Raw genomic sequence first — 18,827 nt, 5'->3', positions numbered from 1 at the left:
ACACTAAGAAATATTTTGGACTTTTTTGCAGATTAATCAAAAAAAATTGATTTCAGTTGATTACATTTAATTTTCTGTTGAAAATTAAAACCTGTTTGAAAAAGGGTTTTCCAGCTTATTTTGAAGTACAAAACTCATAAACTTAAAATAAAATTTAAATTTGTACCTCAAAATTAAGGAAAAAGGTCTATAAATTATGAGCTTATTTTGTTTGAAATTATTTTCACAAATAAAAAAAAATCGAGGTCATAAAAACGTTTCATGGATTAAAAAAACATCTGCTAAACTTTTTTTAAGATGAAAATGTAAAAAAATAATTTTTCGCACCATTTAAATTTTTCATTTAGAAAGACAAATCAAAATAAAACTTATTTTTTAAAAGTTATCCCAGTTTAAAAAAATTACATCTTTAAAATAAACTGGTTTTTTACAGTTGACATAAGGCCTGTCCAACCTTTTTTTCTCTATGTTCTCATTGTTGATAGTCAAAATAACAATTGTTCATTTTTTTCAAGGTTTATAAGATGATATTCGTTCTCAGATGACCAGTGGTCTTAACTTTTACAAAACAAAAGAAAATTATTTTTTGAGTTGTTTTTATGTAAGTTTTAATAAAAAAAAAATAAACGACTTGTTTAAATACTTTTCAAACTTCTTGCAAAGTTATGTCCCCTAGTCATCTCAGAACCGATTCCATGAAATAAAAAAATAACAATTTTTATTTTGGCGATTAAAATTGTGAAAATTGAGCCTTTTTTAATTCATAGGCAGAGCACCAGCTACCTTTGAGTCCTATTAAACTCATATTTGAGATTTGGGCTCAGTATGCCCACCGGAACAAGCACCCGAGTGCCCACAACAAAACATTTTTGTTTCTCTCATATTCTGTTAATTTTGAAGAAAATAGAGGTAATTTCAAACAAAAAGACGGTTATAAAATTTTAATTAAAATAATTTCATCACAAGATCGAAACCTACATTTCCATATCGCACCCGAAATCCACCGCTCTACAGATTTTAAACTGGTCGGCAACAGGTTTGTTGTTTGTCTCTCCGTTGGGGCTCTTGGGTGTGGGGGTGGGTGGCATTCCAACAGTGGTGTGGCGCGGGTAATATTTATGCACACGTCCAAAATAACCCTCGCCCTCGGTTTGCGTCCCACCCCTTCCCCCCGGGGTCATGGGAAATCGTGCTGCCCTTCGGACCGAAATATAATGAAAGCACTGTCGGGCTCGGGAACGGGTGCTGTCACGGTGTGATTGAATTATTATTAATTAAAGCAAATTACCTAGTATACATAAACAAAATTTACACTTGTTTTGACTGAGTTTGCACAAAGAAATTAATTTAAATTATCCCAAATGCTCAATTTAACTCCACCTTGATCCTGCATACCAGCAGCCGAGACCGAGACATTGTCATGCAAAAGTGCATTTTTGGCAACAGGCCCGTCGCGACGACCCGGCGATCAATAGTTTAAAATGTTGGCACTTGCAACGTTTGGTGGCGGCAATGCAATGCAATATTCTGTGTTTGATTCCGGCCAGGTGCCACGTATAGATTCGTTCGACGGTACACGGATTTGTAATTAGCAATTCGTGTCGGTCCTATTGTTGTATGAATGATAATTGGGGATGGTCTGATGCGGAAATAGATACCGAGGAAAAGTTTTGCTGGCAAGCTTCGCTGGAAATATGCATGGAACCTTTTGGATATGCTGGATACCTCATTTGAAACTTTTTCAAATCATTTGTTGAAAATCTCTGGCTTGTTTCAAAATTTAGTAAAAGCTGATTTATAATTTACATTAAAAATAAACACACTTTCGTTTCAATTTTATTTCACGGTACGAGAATTTTCAACAACTTTTTTTTATTTAAGAGCTAGAACTCAGTTGTACAGTGAGAAACTTTGCAATGCAAACATTTCAAAACCAGCCAGCGTTAGTATCTTGCACAAGTCTCTACTCGACACAGTTGCTGATGCAGTTTGAACTTTGATAACAGTAATTGTGCTTTCAGGCCAGATGCGAAGCAAAAAACTATTATCTTTGATGTACAAAGCTCATGTACTTGGCGTCACCGCCACCCCAGGCTGACACAATATGCTGGTTTCGTTGGAGTGTTACTGTTTGTGGTTGCAATACCCTCCTGTCAAGAGCACAAACTTTTCAGAATCGTGTTATCTTCACTTCCCACCAATCCCAGAGCCGTTGGGACTTTGTGGTGACATTACTTTCAGAAATCCAACCATCCGAGCAAAATCGATAAATCAAGTGTCAGAGCTTGACTTCAACTGCGGCAGAATTGTTTGAGCTGCTCGCACAAAATGGAATTATGTGAGCAAACAAAAACAAGACCACCATCATATGTGGAGAGCAGAGCCATCTGTCTGCACACACAGCCGCTTGTAACATAAATATTATTGATCTGCCAAAAGCACCGGCATCATCCTTCAGCGTGGTGACGTTTTGGAGACCAATTTTTGAGTGATTGTGGTTTGGATTCTTAGTACCGTAAACTGGGGTGACTTTGATAGCCCGGGGTGACATTGATAGAAATTTGATTTGGCCACTAATTTTGATACATTCAATTAAACAGTCTCATTTTTGCATGTATGTTCGATAATAAGCTATACCTTAATGCTTACATACTCAATTCTCAAAAATGTTTAGATATTAATTTGACGGGCATTTGAAAAACCTATCAAAGTCACCCCGGGCTATCAAAGTCACCCCAGTATATGGTATATGGTTGTTGACAAAGTTCTAAAAAATATGACTTGAACATTTGCGTATTATCTTGAAGTTTTTTTGTCTAGTATAAATACTTGTCTTTGTCAAAGTTTGTAAGAAAATATGATTTGCCAAAAACAAAAACAAAAACAAAAACAAAAACAAAAACAAAAACAAAAACAAAAACAAAAACAAAAACAAAAACAAAAACAAAAACAAAAACAAAAACAAAAACAAAAACAAAAACAAAAACAAAAACAAAAACAAAAACAAAAACAAAAACAAAAACAAAAACAAAAACAAAAACAAAAACAAAAACAAAAACAAAAACAAAAACAAAAACAAAAACAAAAACAAAAACAAAAACAAAAAAAAAACAAAAACAAAAACAAAAACAAAAACAAAAACAAAAACAAAAACAAAAACAAAAACAAAAACAAAAACAAAAACAAAAACAAAAACAAAAACAAAAACAAAAACAAAAACAAAAACAAAAACAAAAACAAAAACAAAAACAAAACAAAAACAAAAACAAAAACAAAAACAAACAAAAAAAACAAAAACAAAAACAAAAACAAAAACAAAAACAAAAACAAAAACAAAAACAAAAACAAAAACAAAAACAAAAACAAAAACAAAAACAAAAACAAAAACAAAAACAAAAACAAAAACAAAACAAAAACAAAAACAAAAACAAAAACAAAACAAAAACAAAAACAAAAACAAAAACAAAAACAAAAACAAAAAAACAAAACAAAAACAAAAACAAAAACAAAAACAAAAACAAAAACAAAAACAAAAACAAAAACAAAAACAAAAACAAAAACAAAAACAAAAACAAAAACAAAAACAAAAACAAAAACAAAAACAAAAACAAAAACAAAAACAAAAACAAAAACAAAAACAAAAACAAAAACAAAAACAAAAACAAAAACAAAAACAAAAACAAAAACAAAAACAAAAACAAAAACAAAAACAAAAACAAAAACAAAAACAAAAACAAAACAAAAACAAAACAAAAACAAAAACAAAAACAAAAACAAAAAAAAAACAAAAACAAAAACAAAAACAAAAACAAAAACAAAAACAAAAACAAAACAAAAACAAAAACAAAAACAAAAACAAAAACAAAAACAAAAACAAAAACAAAAACAAAAACAAAAACAAAAACAAAAACAAAAACAAAAACAAAAACAAAAACAAAAACAAAAACAAAAACAAAACAAAAACAAAAACAAAAACAAAAACAAAAACAAAAACAAAAACAAAAACAAAAACAAAAACAAAAACAAAAACAAAAACAAAAACAAAAACAAAAACAAAAACAAAAACAAAAACAAAAACAAAAACAAAAACAAAAACAAAAACAAAAACAAAAACAAAAACAAAAACAAAAACAAAAACAAAAACAAAACAAAAACAAAAACAAAAACAAAACAAAAACAAAAACAAAAACAAAAACAAAAACAAAAACAAAAACAAAAACAAAAACAAAAACAAAAACAAAAACAAAAACAAAAACAAAAACAAAAACAAAAACAAAAACAAAAACAAAAACAAAAACAAAAACAAAAACAAAAACAAAAACAAAAACAAAAACAAAAACAAAAACAAAAACAAAAACAAAAACAAAAACAAAAACAAAAACAAAAACAAAAACAAAAACAAAAACAAAAACAACAAAAATTCAATATTTTTTAAATTAGGCTTAGTGTTCTTTTAAAAGTTCGTATTCGTCAAATATTTTTGATAAACACTGTGAATTTTTAAATCATATTTTTTCATGTTTTAGTAAGACCAATGCTAATTTTATTTCAAAATTTTGCCACTGATGAAAATTTACCATTTTCTGGGGTTAAATTAATCATTTTTTGACACAAAATCTGTCACCATTTCCTGATGAATATTACCATAGTTTTTTTCCTGTCTATACCCATGAATTTTTTTCATGAATTCCTAAATATTTTATTAATTTTAATAAGGCCGATGCAAATATTTTACAAAGTTTTTGTCGTTCGATGCTGGGCAAGGTCGACGGAGACTTCTTCCGGGTTTGTTTGAAAATTCAACAGAAATAAAAATATTTTTGCCAAACATGCCAGAAATGATTTTAAATGCAGAGAAATGCATTTTAATTGATTTCAGTTGATTACATTTAATTTTCTATTGAAAATTAAAACCTTTTGAAAAAGGTTTTTCCAGCTTATGTTGAAGAACAAAATTCATAAACATAAAATAAAATTTAAATTTGTACCTCAAAATTAAGGAAAAAGGTCTATAAATTATGAGTTTATTTTAAATTAAATTTTAAATATGCGATTAAAAAGTTTTTTTGAATTGTTATGATGTTTTCATTAGCTTCAGAAATTGTTTTTTTTTAATAAAACTGCCAATTAAATTTATGTTTAGGCCTATTTCACACCTGTTGTACTATTTGTTGTGCAGGAATGTTCAACATTAGCACTTTGCTAATGGTAATTGAAAAACGTGCAAAAAATCTCATTTCTTTATTCCGCTTTGCACCCTCCCACTAATGGCTGACCACGTGACACCCGAGGAAGAATTTATATTTAATAACTACAGGGAAATCGCTTTACTCCGGTGCTTCTTCAAAGCGACAAAACTAGGGAAATTTTGCTGACCGTTTCAACCTGTCACATAAACACCCATTCGCTACTGTTGCTTTCTGTCACTAATTTCTGTTTTTCTTTCCTTTTTTGCAGGTTCTCGAGCCGGTTCGAGATTCCGCTGCTGGTGCAGAGTGTCGTCATGAACATCACCATGTTCATAATGATCCACCTGTGCGTAACGGTGCGGCGCAACAACGCCATCATGCGGACGCGCGAACGCGTGTTCTCAGGTAGGTGACCCTATTGTAATTGGGGGGGTTTGGTTTTAGGTTTTTCTTGCTGTAATTTGGCTTATGGTTTGCAGATTTGCCAGCTTTGTTCTTCTTTCGTTTGTTTTCCAAACCCCTTTTCAAAACTAGGTTTAACGCACTCCAAGTGATTAGATCACACTTTGTTCGGCGAGTTCCTCAACCTTAGATAGTGCGCTTCCTGTCGCGTGCACATCCAAAGTGAGCAATCCGAGCGTTATGGCCTTTTAGAGAGGAAACGAATGCAACGTCGTGAAGTGCTTTGTCCACCCTAAGCTTGCCGCTGCGCACTATAGCTGGAAGTCCCAGTGCGAAACCTTGAGCCAATTCCTCCCCGCTCAGCTGTTTGAGTAGATCAGTCGCACTTTGTCTTATTGTTCAGCCGTACCAGATTCAGGCACTTCAGTAGCTTTGGCGTGTTCAACTCCGTTGATAAGGGATTATGGCGAGGAGGGAGGGAGTAGTTTATTAGCGCACACGAAACCGTTTTAGTCTATGGGGCCAGGCCACCACTAACCTAAGAATGGTTGAACGAGCGCGGTTCGTTGATGACCCTGGCGAAGCGTTATTCGGTTATCTCTGGCTCAGCTCGTTAGATTTATGACGTTTTAACGAAGAGTAATGAACGCGTGAAGGTGCGAATAGATCATGAGCGGTTGTTGAAGATGTTTGTTGGTAATTTTTGTGAGTTGAGATTCTGATTACACTTTGAAATTAGTTTTACCTATATTTTTAGTTTGCAATAATATTTTTTTGATATTATTTTTAAATTGCAAAACATAACATTGACCAACAATCATTACCCACTTTTTGTCACAACAAACTCGATCCAACTTTGTTTGCGCTACAGCGATACAGCAAAACAAAATTGTACATATTTTTTGCTACAGCTTCTCCACCTATGCACCTTTTAGATGCAACAACAACAACAAGCGCAAGCGAACTGTTTTTCCTGGTGTTATTTTTCCCCATTTTTATTCGGTTGGCTCCACCAATTCTGCAATAGCGATATTTTTCCTAGACTGTAGAGAAAAAGCTTTCTCCTCGACCTTCACGCGATCACGTAACTTTTCCAAGTTTTCTTTTGCTTGCGCTGCTTGCAATTTTCTTCTTTCTTATGGTTCACACTGAGGTTGTTGAAGTTCAGACAAAGTGTCGTAGATTTTCCCACAAACGACAAAAACGTCTGATAAAAGCGAAGGCTGATTCTACTTGAAAATTCCGATTAATCAGCAGAAAACAAACATTTCCCCTCTCCTTACGGAAGTACTTGACCCCGTGTTTGTGTATGTGTATGTGTGTCTCTCGCCTCACAGGAGATGAAACCCTGCTGAAGGCCCGGGAGTCTATTAATAGAGTCATTGATGAACAGCAGCAGCAGCAGCTCCAACATCATGTCGTCGTCAAAACCGACGGTGTGGTTAGCAATCGGGCCGGTGTTGGAGCTGGAGTCCCCGAAGCGGGCGTGGGCAAGCTGGCCAACAGTACGACCATCGGAATCGGCTCGACACTGCCCCAGACGGCGGCGGCAGCGGCCGGTGGCCCGCCGGGCAGTTTGAAGAAGTCAAGGTCGAGGCACTACATTATCGGTACGTTGTTGCTGGATGAACCCTTGGGTTTTTTCCCTCGTAGTAGACAGCCGCACCTTCATCTTCCTTGTTTGGCCAAGAATGTAGATCTTTTCATCTAACCATAGCGCGAACCCTGCACTAGAACATCTCTAACCGAATCTTCACCGCAAGCAGAATAAACACGTGTCATCATGTCACACTAAATAGCAAGAAACAGCTGTGCTCAAGTTGAATTAAATAGACTTTTTTTTAGCAGTGGTGCTCAAAATTACATTGATCGTTTTGTATTGATAATTTCTACTCAAATGAGCAAAAAAAAATCATTTTTTTTTATTTATAGACTATTTAAAATTTGTCATTACCATGAAATTTACTTTTTGCAATTCCGTCGTGAAACTACTTACTTTTCCTGTCATTCTTGAACGACGAAATAGCCTACTTTTCTGTACCAAAAATAACAGAATCGAATAGCAACACTTTTCAAAATAAATGCTGAAAAGTTCTACTTTTCAGCACTCAAATGGGTGCTGAAAAGTTGAACTTTTCAGCACTTGTTTCGAAAAGTAACACTTTTCAACATTTTTTTGATTTATACGATTTATTGACAAAATACATGAAAATTTGACTTAAAATTTAACTCAGTGTGTGTTTTTTGGAATTCAAAAAATGTTGTATGGAACTCGTTGCAAAACTTGATTTTTTCAGCACTCTTCGTATTTATCCAACTCGGTGAACCTCGAGTCGTACGTGCTGAAAAAATCCTCTTTTTGCAACTTGTTGCATAAACTACTATTTCCGCATTATTATATTTATATACCTAAAAAAAAAATTCAGATTTAAATGTTTAACTAAGCTGATTATTTTTTAAAATTTAAAAAGGTTTTCAAAATTTGTTATTCGTATACTGACGGTATACTGACTTAGAAATAAAATTACCATAAATCGCACAAATGGAAAAGTTTCTAAGTGTCCATAACACAATCTGTTATTATTTTTTCTTTTGTTAAATATGTTTAGATCTTTGGGATAATTTTGTCTAATTTCGTCGGGGTCATTATTTTGGCCATGAAATGGGGTCCTTAAGCTTAAATTATTTTAAAAAGTTGAAATTTTGGAAGTTGATTTTTTTTATTATTTGATATACCCCCTAAAGGACTTTGCTAAAATTGGCTAGAACTATGGGATAATTTTGACCAATTTCGTCAGGGTCATTATTTTGGCCATGAAATGGGGTCCTTAAGCTAAAATTATTCTAAAAAGTTGAAATTTTGAAAGTTGATTTTTTTAATTATTTGATATACCCCCTAAGGGACTTTGCTAAAATTGGCTTGAACTATGGGATAATTTTGACCAATTTCGTCAGGGTCATTATTTTGGCCATGAAATGGGGTCCTTAAGCTAAAATTATTTTAAAAAGTTGAAATTTTGAAAGTTGAGTTTTTTTTTAATTATTTGATACACCCCCTAAGGGACTTTGCTTAAATTGGCTAGAACTATGAAATTATTTTGACCAATTTCATCGAGGTCATTTATTTCACCATGTAATGGGGTTTCAAGCTAAAATGAATCTGATAAAATTAACTTTTGACAGTTAATTTTTTTTAATTTATTCCCTAACGGAATTGATTTATTTATTGAGAATTTTTAAAGTGTGAATAACAAAAACTGTTATTATTTTCACAGAGCCAGGAAGTCGGAGCTGACGTTGAAGTTCAAGCTGGAGTGAGACCTCAGAGACTGCATCGGATTCAGGATTTTTTGGAGAGCTGAAGTCGTCGTTGACGTCATATCCTGCATCCAGAGTCGGAGTTGTCTTTAAAGTATAGATTCAAAGTCGCTTGGAGGTACCCGACTCTGCAGCCCTGACTAGTACAGAGGAGGGCAACTGGAGGTTTATTTGCAAATTACAAATAAACCAAAGCAATAACTTTTTTTGTTATGGAGACAAACCAGTTCAATAACATTTTTTGTTATTATGCTGCTCCACCTCTCCGCACAAAATAACAAATCTTGTTGTTCCTTCATGATTCCTTCTGTGTTATTGGTTTGTTATTGCAATAACAACATAATAACAGTTTAAGTTATTCTTCGACAAATCTTTGTTATTGATTTTTGTTATTTTAACAACTAATCCGATCATCCCAATAATATATTTCGATCTTCTCATAATATCAAAAACTGACCTTCCCAAGTTATTTCCGTCTGCTCGGGCATCCATAAACCACGTGAAAACTTTTTTGGGAATTTAAACCTTTAAAACATTTGTTTTTAGTTTTTTATGTTGCAAAATCTGGTACAAAAGATATACAATTTAAAAAAATCAATGCGATTTTTCAAAAAATAGAGCGAAAATATTTTCAAACATAACTTAAAATATCTATTAACAATGCAAAATAAAATTTGCAATCGAAAACGATTCTACGCGTTTTTTTTTATATTGAATAAAATGCCTTTTTTAAGAGCAAAATTTTTTGATTTTTTTGCGATTCAAAAGTACTATGTTTAGTGAGATTAGTGACCAAAAACTGATAAAAATTAATCGTTTTCTAAAATTACAAATTTTTTTAACACAAAATCTGTCACCATTTCATAATAAATATAACCATTTTTTTGTGTAGAGGAAATGTCAGCCAGACTAAAGGCGGGATTGGGTTGTTTTTGCTAGTTACCGTTAACAAATCGAGTTTTAAGAACCAAGTGTAACCTCTTTGAAAGATCAAAAATACCTATTTTGAACGTTTTCAATTACTAAGAAATTATTAAGAAAATTTTAGGGTTGAAATTGAAAGCCATGCTAATGACATTTGGATGGAAAAAAGTGTTTGAATATGCTTTTTAAACTTGGCCAGTTATTTTGTAATCATTAGTTTTCAACATATCTAAGTTTTGAGGATATTTTTTGTCGCTAAAAAACATTATGCGGTACTGTTCATTGGAATTTCACAAAAATTAAAAATATTTTGAATCGGTCTAAAACATGCAAATATTGAATTTTAATGCAGGAAGTAGCATTTCATATTGCTTTCAGTTGATTAGACGTCCAATTCCATTAAAATTTTGAAGTTTTTTTGTGAAAATATTGTTTTCCCCCCTTTGAAAAGGATTTTTCTCATAAATTTTGAAAATTATTTTGAACGTCCTTAGTTTTTAATTTATAACTAAATTTTTTTCAATATTTTTTTATTTTTCTCAAAAATTATCCTTTTTTGAAAAAATATTTCTCCGATACCAGATTTTGGACCATCTAAAACACTAGTACATAAAATGCCTATTTAAGTCGCTGAAAACATCATAAATTCTCGAAAATCTAATACTAGGCCATTTGGGAACTAAATTTTAGATGATAAATAAATAGTAATATTAAAATTCAAAACCAAAAGCCTTGAAAATAATTGCAAAATTCTGCAAAACTCCCTCATATGTTAAATTTTTAACATTTTTATAACAGTTATCAAATTTAATGCTGACACTTTTTTACAAAAATTGTTTAAATAATAAGAAGATTTAGAATTTCTTAACTTAATGGCTTTTATTAGATATAAGTTTATATTGGATGAAAACAGCAATTGTCTTAAAATAATAACAAATAATAAACATTAAAATAGACTCATCAACTGGAGAATTTTCTCTACATTTTGAGATCTGAATGGTCTCTCCTTAGCTCAGGGGTGACCAAAGTATGGCCCGCGGGCCAAACGTGGCCCGCGAGGTGATTTTTTGTGGCCCGCGGACCTATTTTCAATAATCGTGTAAAATGGCCCGTTGATCATATGTAAAGTGATATAATACTTCTTAAAATAAAGGTTTATTTCAAACTGTTTTATGTTCTTTTTTTTATTCTTTTTTAATGTAAAACTGATGATTTTACCATATTTTGATTTCCATTTTACGACATGAATATATTGTTCAAAAAGTTTTCTAATTTTAACAATTTCGAATAAAATAGTAAATATCAAAATTTTTAATCAAATATTTTTGAAAATGTTTATGAAACTTTCAAATTTGACTTAGTTAGAAAACTGTAATAAAAGCAAACATTTAAACATTACATATTAATTTAAAAGTTATGTTATAATGACCCTTTTCATGAAATGTGTTCAAACTTACTTTGCACTTAGAAATCTTCCAACTCGGGATTCGAACTCATGACAGTTGGATAACGGATCTGATTGACTACCATCTCATTCAGACAGACAAAATTTACAAATTTCAAAAAAATTAAGTGCAATCAGCTGAAATCATTTTGAAATGTTTCTCTCTGCGTTTAGCATGTTCGGGTTAATTCAAAAATAATTTGGATTTTAATGATTTTTTGATGAACAGTTCCACAGATTTCATGTCGCCATTTTCAAATTTGAAAAAAAAAAATACTTTAAAATTTCAATGAGAACACATGTACATTCAATAAAAATCCTTTTTTTCAAATACCTTAAAAAATAAAATCAACAAACCTGATGGAAAACATCCATTTTTTATTTTTTTCTATTTTTAAATACCGTAAAACGGGGTGAATTAGATAGCCGGGGTGACTTTGATAGGTTTGCGATTTTTCCGCAAAATGAAGAGTACAATTAAAATACGTAAGGAATGGTTCAGAAACATACTGACCGTGGTAGAGAAGTGTTCAAAGTACCTCATGAAGAACTTTTCATAAATTTTTGAAAAGTTCATAAAGTTAGTTAACTATAGTTAAGAAAATGTGGATGAAAGTCATTATTTTAAACTTCTCAAAGTGTCATGATTTTCTCAATGAACATGATTTTTAATCGGAAAACGGAATGCTTTTTGGGATTCTTCGGATAATTTTCCACTAGGAGAAGGTTAAATAAGTTTGTAAATAATAAATAATATGTGTTTTTGAAACACAATTAAAAAAAATCTCCAAATTTATAGGCAAATTCAGTTGAACAAATTTCATGTAAAATGTGAAAACTTGTGATTCGTGCTTCGAATTCAGTTTAAAATGCAATATAAATCGATAATTTTATAAGGGTAATTCTCTACCAACTCACACGAAATCGAGAAAAGATGCCCCTACCCCTCTTCGATTTGCATGAAACTTTGTCCTAAGGGGTAACTTTTGTCCCTGATCACGAAACCGAGGTCCGTTTTTTGATATCTCGTGACGGAGGGGCGGTACGACCCCTTCCATTTTTTGAACATACGAAAAAAGAGGTGTTTTTCAATAATTTGCAGCCTGAAACGGTGATGAGATAGAAATTTGGTGTCAAAGGGACTTTTATGTAAAATTAGACGACCGATTTTATGGCGTACTCAGAATTCCTAAAAAACGTACTTTTCATCGAAAAAAACACTAAAAAAGTTTTAAAAATTCTCCCATTTTCCGTTACTCGACTGTAAAAAATTTTGGAACATGTCATTTTATGGGAAATTTAATGTTCTTTTCGAATCTACATTGTCCCAGAAGGGTCATTTTTTCATTTAGAACAAAATTTTTAATTTTAAAATTTCGTGTTTTTTCTAGCTTTGCAGGGTTATTTTTTAGAGTAGGAGCAGCTGTGGCTGAATGGTTACAGTGTTCGCTTTGTAAGCGAATGGTTCTGGGTTCGATTCCCATCTCCTCCCATCGAGAAAGTTAAGGACATAGAAGTACTTGAAATGCTGAATATGAACGAAAAATCAAAGTCGCTGGAGGCGGGGTTCGAACCTTCGTCCTTTGGATTGGTAAGCAAAAATGCTAACCACTAGGCCATGGCGACTTGGTGAGCCTAAACTGGAATTAGGAATACTGTTACAACCAACCCGCAATGCTTTTCAAGGTGTATCCTAGGGTTCTACCTCTCCTACTAACATTGAGTCCAAAACCTCCCTACAAACATCTATACCACTAAGGTGACGTAGGGGTCCTTGCGCACTTTAGATAGGTGTTTACTAACGATCCTTCCCATTCCTGAGGATAGCTTGGACCCGGCCAGGACCCCCTTATGCCCTGGGCTGTATTACACACTCATCAAAAGATGAAGACATGGTATCTCCCGTGTTGGATTATTGTTCCGGATGAGGGTCTAATACAGCCAGACCAAACAGTGGGATAAGCGTTGTGGAGCCTTCCGGTGGTGGGGCGTCCTCCAAATGCTAATGCTAATGCTAATGCTTTGCAGGGTTATTTTTTAGAGTGTAACAATGTTCTACAAAGTTGTAGAGCAGACAATTACAAAAATTTTGATGTATAGACATAAGAGATTTGCTTATAAACATCACGAGTTATCGCGATTTTACGAAAAAAAGTTTTGAAAAAGTTACTTTTTGCGTTTCTCTTTGTTTCGTCGTCCGTGTCTGTCGCGGGTGACCATGAATGGCCATGAGCAATGACGACCAACTTTTTCAAAACTCTATAACTTTGTAGAACATTGTTACACTCTTAAAAAATAGCCCTGCAAAGTTAGAAAAAACACGAAATTTTAAAATGAAAAATTTTGTTCTAAATGAAAAAATGACCCTTCTGGGACAATGTAGATTCGAAAAGTACATTAAATTTCCCATAAAATGAAATGTTCCAAAATTTTTTACAGTCAAGTAACGGAAAATGGGATAATTTTAAAAACTTTTTTAGTATTTTTTTCGATGAAAAATACGTTTATTCGGAATTCTGAGTACGCCATCAAATCGGGCGTCTAATTTTACACAAAAGTCCCTTTGACACCAAATTTCTATCTCATCACCGCTTCAGGCTGCAAATTATTGAAAAACACCTCTTTTTTCACATGTTCAAAAATGGAAGGGGTCGTACCGCCCCTCCGTCACGAGATATCAAAAAACGGACCTCGGATTCGCGATCAGGGACAAAAGTTACCCCTTAGGACAAAGTTTCACGCAAATCGAAGAGGGGTCGGGGCAACTGCTGTGTGAGTTGGCGGAGAATTACCCATAAACAAAACTATTTTTAACAAATTTCAGGCGAAATTCCGACTATTTAACAATTTTACCTAAAATTTATATGTATTTTGTTAAAAAGCTTATACACTTAGTTAACTTAATATAAACATTGATTTTTTTCTTACAAACTATATCAGCTACTTTAGTGATGGTACATTTAACGTACTAATAAAGTTTGAACATCTCAAATATGATTTTAACAAGAAAATTTATGACTATCAAAGTCACCCCGGAATTAAAACCAAGAATTTTTAACGTAACTATTTTTTTAAACACTATTGAAAAAACTTTTTTTTTCTAAATAGTGCATGGACTTTGTGTGGCCTACCCCAGTACATGTTTTAAAAATAATAATCTTGAGAAAAACCTTACCTGGAAAATATTCTAAAAACAAATTGAAATCCTATCAAAGTCACCCCGGTTTACGGTATCGAAAATGTTCAAAAAATAACAGAAATTTCTAAAAACTTCAAGTAATAGAAATATTCTTTAAGTCTTTTAAATGAAAATAACATATTTTTTTATTTGGCCCGCAAGCTCATTTGAGTTTGAAATTTGGCCCGGCATCCGAAAACTTTGAGCACCCCTGCCTTAGCTCGATCTGTTATTTTCGGAAATTGAATTGTCTATTCAAGACGATTTCTTCAAAATTTATCTCGACCACAACTTTGATAATTTCTTGCTACTCAGTGTTCTGTTCACATCTTTGTGTGTGTCTAAGTTCCGTGATCGTGCCCATTGTTCCTCCCGCTAACAATAGAAGATACAACAATGTCACAAGTGCACAGCAGCAGCGCCATGTTGCGCACTTCAACTAGCCGTCACTCATACCCTTCATAAACACACACACACACACATAGCTAAATCTTGAGTCCGCTTCTCATCGCTCATCGTCGTCCTCTTAGTAGTCTTGCTGGTAGTGCTTTGTATACTAAAACGCGCGCGGTTGGTCCCAGCCAAGTGGACCAGCTTGTTTCGACGTCGTCGAAGAAAGAAACTTAAGCCTGAGCCACTTTAGAACGTTCGCTCGGTGTCGTCTTTTCCGTTCCGCTGGAGAGATTTTCTGCAGAGGAAAAGATTGTAGTTTCAAGTGGCTCGCTATCCATCATAAGTGAGAGAGGGAGGAGATTCTTCAAGTATATGGTCGTGTGCTGCGTGCTATGCTAAATGGGGTCTTGAGATATTTACAATGAATAGAAAGGGATGCAGTTTTTTGTTGGATAAGAATATTTAAAGCTGAGTGCTTTTAAAATTTGAAATTGGTAAATTTCTAAAATGTTTGGAAATTAATGTGGATCTGGATGGGGATGTGGACCCAATTTTCATTTAATTTAAATTCCATTTAAGACTCTCGGCCATAATTGCATCATTAGATTATTCCAATTGTTGGCAATTGATGTGCTCAATTGGCGCTCATCAGCTGTTTGCTAATTGGTTTAATTTGCATGAGCGGACTAACAGTTTGTTGAAACCGGACAGGGCAAACTTAAAACATTCATAGTGTTGCAGCGCCTGCAGATAGGCAATTGATATGCTCTTTCTCACTTGTTTTGCTTACGTGAGCTCCTCTATGCAAAGATCGAATTATTCATGACGGTTGAGGATGGCTCCATCCTTGCTCTCTGGAGATTCAACCTAAGCTGGACCATTGCCGGCAGGACAGCGATTTCCGTTAAACAAGCAAAAGTTAGAGTGGCCAATTTTTACCCGAATTGGATTTCCCAGTATCGAATCAATAATTCCTGCGCAGCAGGGCCGAACGTTTTTGGAGGTTTCTATTTTCTCGGAAATTAAATTACAGCCCATCCGAAATGACAACCCATTACCCCACAAATCTGTCAACCGTGCGGGAAAACACTATCCCGTGCTGACCTACGACACTCGGGAAAGCGTTGAGCGTTGAGGGGGTGGAGAACGACGTTTGCACACTCTTTGCCTGTTCAGGAAGAAGAAAGGCTGAAAGCAAGGATTGATGGAAAGTTTGCTTTCCGGGCCGGAAAAATGGACGCTTTTATTATTCAGTATTTTCCAACGGATGCAGGCACAGTGTTGGCATGTGGGCATGAAGGTGGTTTAAAATGTATCATTTCCCACTCATGATTGGTTTGCAGCACTTGTATTTTTAGCTGCGTCATTGGGCGGTGGATGGTGCATAGTGGTTTTTGACAGGACTACATGCATTTTAAATTGACCATTTTTTATTTTAAATCCAACAAATTTTGTTTTTTTCTAGAAATTGATTCTTTCTCACTATCCTACTTCACACCTTCCCACAATCCGTTGTAATAATTTCAATGTCAGTATAGCCACCCCTTTTTCCCTCCAAGAAACCAGCAACCATTACTCCCGTGTCCTCTCGGTGTGTAAAATAGTGTCCGATTTTAAAATTGCCTTCGCCACAACCGTGTTGCCAGTCAACTCGGCCAACCACACACAGTTTATGGAGTGTGAAAATGGCATCGCAAAAGCTCTACTTCCACAACAAACCGTGTGAGTGGCTCATAAAAATAGCACACTTCCAGGGCTGACTGACGAAGGAAAGTTCACTGTTGGGGAGCTCTTCCTGCTGACATTTCCACCCATCGCGTTATTTTCTCGCTGATAAGCAATCAACGGCTCTAATCAGGTGGAAATCGGTGGGCTCCGTTGAATGGAGCGAAGTTATTTGTAGTTTGCTGGCACGCGGTGGAAATATTCTGGGGTGTGAATAAATCTCTAATAATAAATGACCTTATTTTGTGTTGGAATGGAAATTTTGTCTCGGTTATCAAATTATCAGTTATTTTAGGCAGCGTTTTTTTTTAGATTGGCCTGATTTTCAGTTTTGATATTAAATTCAAAGTCAAAAAACTCCCTTTTAATTTCTATTTCAACTTGATTACATTTCCTTGAACAAATCAATTATACGGTGTTCCGGACTGGACAGGACACAAGATTGTCTGCAAACAAATCCTGGTCGTCCTCGGTGAAAATGTCCATTAGTGGGCAGACCAGCTCAAAGCATCCATACCGAATGTCATTTCCTGCTGACGACTGCTGGTTTTCCACTGGTGGGCGCATTAGAAAGTTAACAACTATTATATGGACTGGGATGGTCGTAAAATTGTGAAGGGTGAAACAGGAAAAGCAAACTAAGCAACTCTCTACGAAATCGGTATTTTTTCTTAAATTTTAATTTTTGTATTTTTTAATCCGACTGAAACTTTTTTGGTGCCTCCGGTATGCCCAAAGAAGCCATTTTGCATCATTAGTTTGTCCATATAATTTTCCATACAAATTTGGCAGCTGGCCATACAAAAATGATGTATGTAAATTCAAAAATCTGTATCTTTTGAAGGAATTTTTTGATCGATTTGGTGACTTCGGCAAATGTTGTAGGTATGGACTACACTGAAAAAAAATGATGCAGGGTAAAAAAAATTTTGGTGATTTTTTATTTAACTTTTTGTCACTAAAACTTGATTTGCAAAAAAAAAACACTATTTTAAATTTTTTTAATTTTTTGATATGTTTTAGAGGACATCAATTGCCAACTTTTCAGAAATTTCCAGGTTGTGCAAAAAATCTTTGAGCGAGTTATGAATTTCTGAATCAATACTATTTTTTTCAAAAAATCGAAAAATTGATCGCAAAAATTTTTCAACTTAATTTTTCGATGTAAAATCAAATTTGAAATCAAAAAGTACTCTAGTGAAATTTTGATAAAGTGCACCGTTTTCAAGTTAAATCCATTTTCAGGTAACTTTTCTGAAAATAGTCGCAGTTTTTAATTTTTTTAAATTAGTGCACATGTTTGCCCACTTTTGAAAAAAATATTTTTGAAAATCTGAGAAAATTCTCTATATTTTGCATTTTTGAACTTTGTTGATACGACCCTTAGTTGTTGAGATATAGCCATGCAAAGGTTTAAAAACAGGAAAATTGATGTTTTCGAAGTCCCACCCAAACAACACACCATTTTCTAATGTCGATATCTCATCAACTTATGGTCCGATTTTCAATGTTAAAATATGAAACATTCGTGAAACTTTCCGATCATTTCGATAACAATATTTTCAAAATTTTTAAACCAAAACTAACATTTTAAAAGGGCGTAATATTGAATGTTTGGCCCTTTTGAAATGTTTGTCTTGGTTTAAAAATTTTGAAAATATTTTTTTCGAAAAATCGAAAAATTTCACGAATGTTTCATATTTTAACATTGAAAATCGGACCATTAGTTGCTGAGATATCGACATTAGAAAATGGTGTGTTGTTTGGGAGGAACTTCGAAAACATCAATTTTCCTGTTTTTAAACCTTTGCATGGCAATATCTCAGCAACTAAGGGTCGTATCAACAAAGTTCAAAATGCAAAATATAGAGAATTTTCTCAGCTTTTCAAAAATATTTTTTTTCAAAAGTGGGCAAACATTTGCACTAATTTAAAAAAATGAAAAACTTCGACTATTTTCAAAAAAGTCACCTAAAAATGGATTTAACTTGAAAACGGTGCACTTTATCAAAATTTCACTAGAGTACTTTTTGATTTCAAATTTGATTTTACATCGAAAAATTAAGTTGAAAATTTTTGCGATCAATTTTTCGATTTAAAAAAAAAAATCAGTATTGATTCAAAAATTCATAACTCGCTGAAAGATTTTTTGCACAACCTGGAAATTTCTGAAAAGTTGGCAATTGATGTCCTCTAAAACATATCAAAAAATTTAAAAAAATTTAAAATAGTGTTTTTTTTTTTTGCAAATCAA

General features: G+C 33.4%; 1 protein-coding gene across 2 annotated transcripts in view; it reads left to right on the top strand.

Annotated features, from left to right (window-relative positions):
• LOC6040864 (solute carrier family 66 member 2) overlaps positions 1 to 18,827 on the top strand; it is a 47,765-nt gene that overhangs the window by 17,278 nt on the left and 11,660 nt on the right. Inside the window, exons 2-3 of one of the 2 annotated variants that reach the window (XM_038252445.1) lie at positions 5,458 to 5,594; positions 6,929 to 7,201. In XM_038252445.1, coding sequence (XP_038108373.1) covers positions 5,458 to 5,594; positions 6,929 to 7,201 — 410 coding nt within the window. The remainder of the gene's footprint in view (positions 1 to 5,457; positions 5,595 to 6,928; positions 7,202 to 18,827) is intronic. The other variant, XM_038252446.1, reaches the window with a different exon arrangement.

The sequence above is a fragment of the Culex quinquefasciatus genome, chromosome 2 (assembly GCF_015732765.1).
Source record: "Culex quinquefasciatus strain JHB chromosome 2, VPISU_Cqui_1.0_pri_paternal, whole genome shotgun sequence".
NCBI lineage: Eukaryota > Metazoa > Arthropoda > Insecta > Diptera > Culicidae > Culex > Culex quinquefasciatus.
Note: the sequence above shows the minus strand (reverse complement) of the source record. Positions and strands in the feature narration are given on the sequence as shown.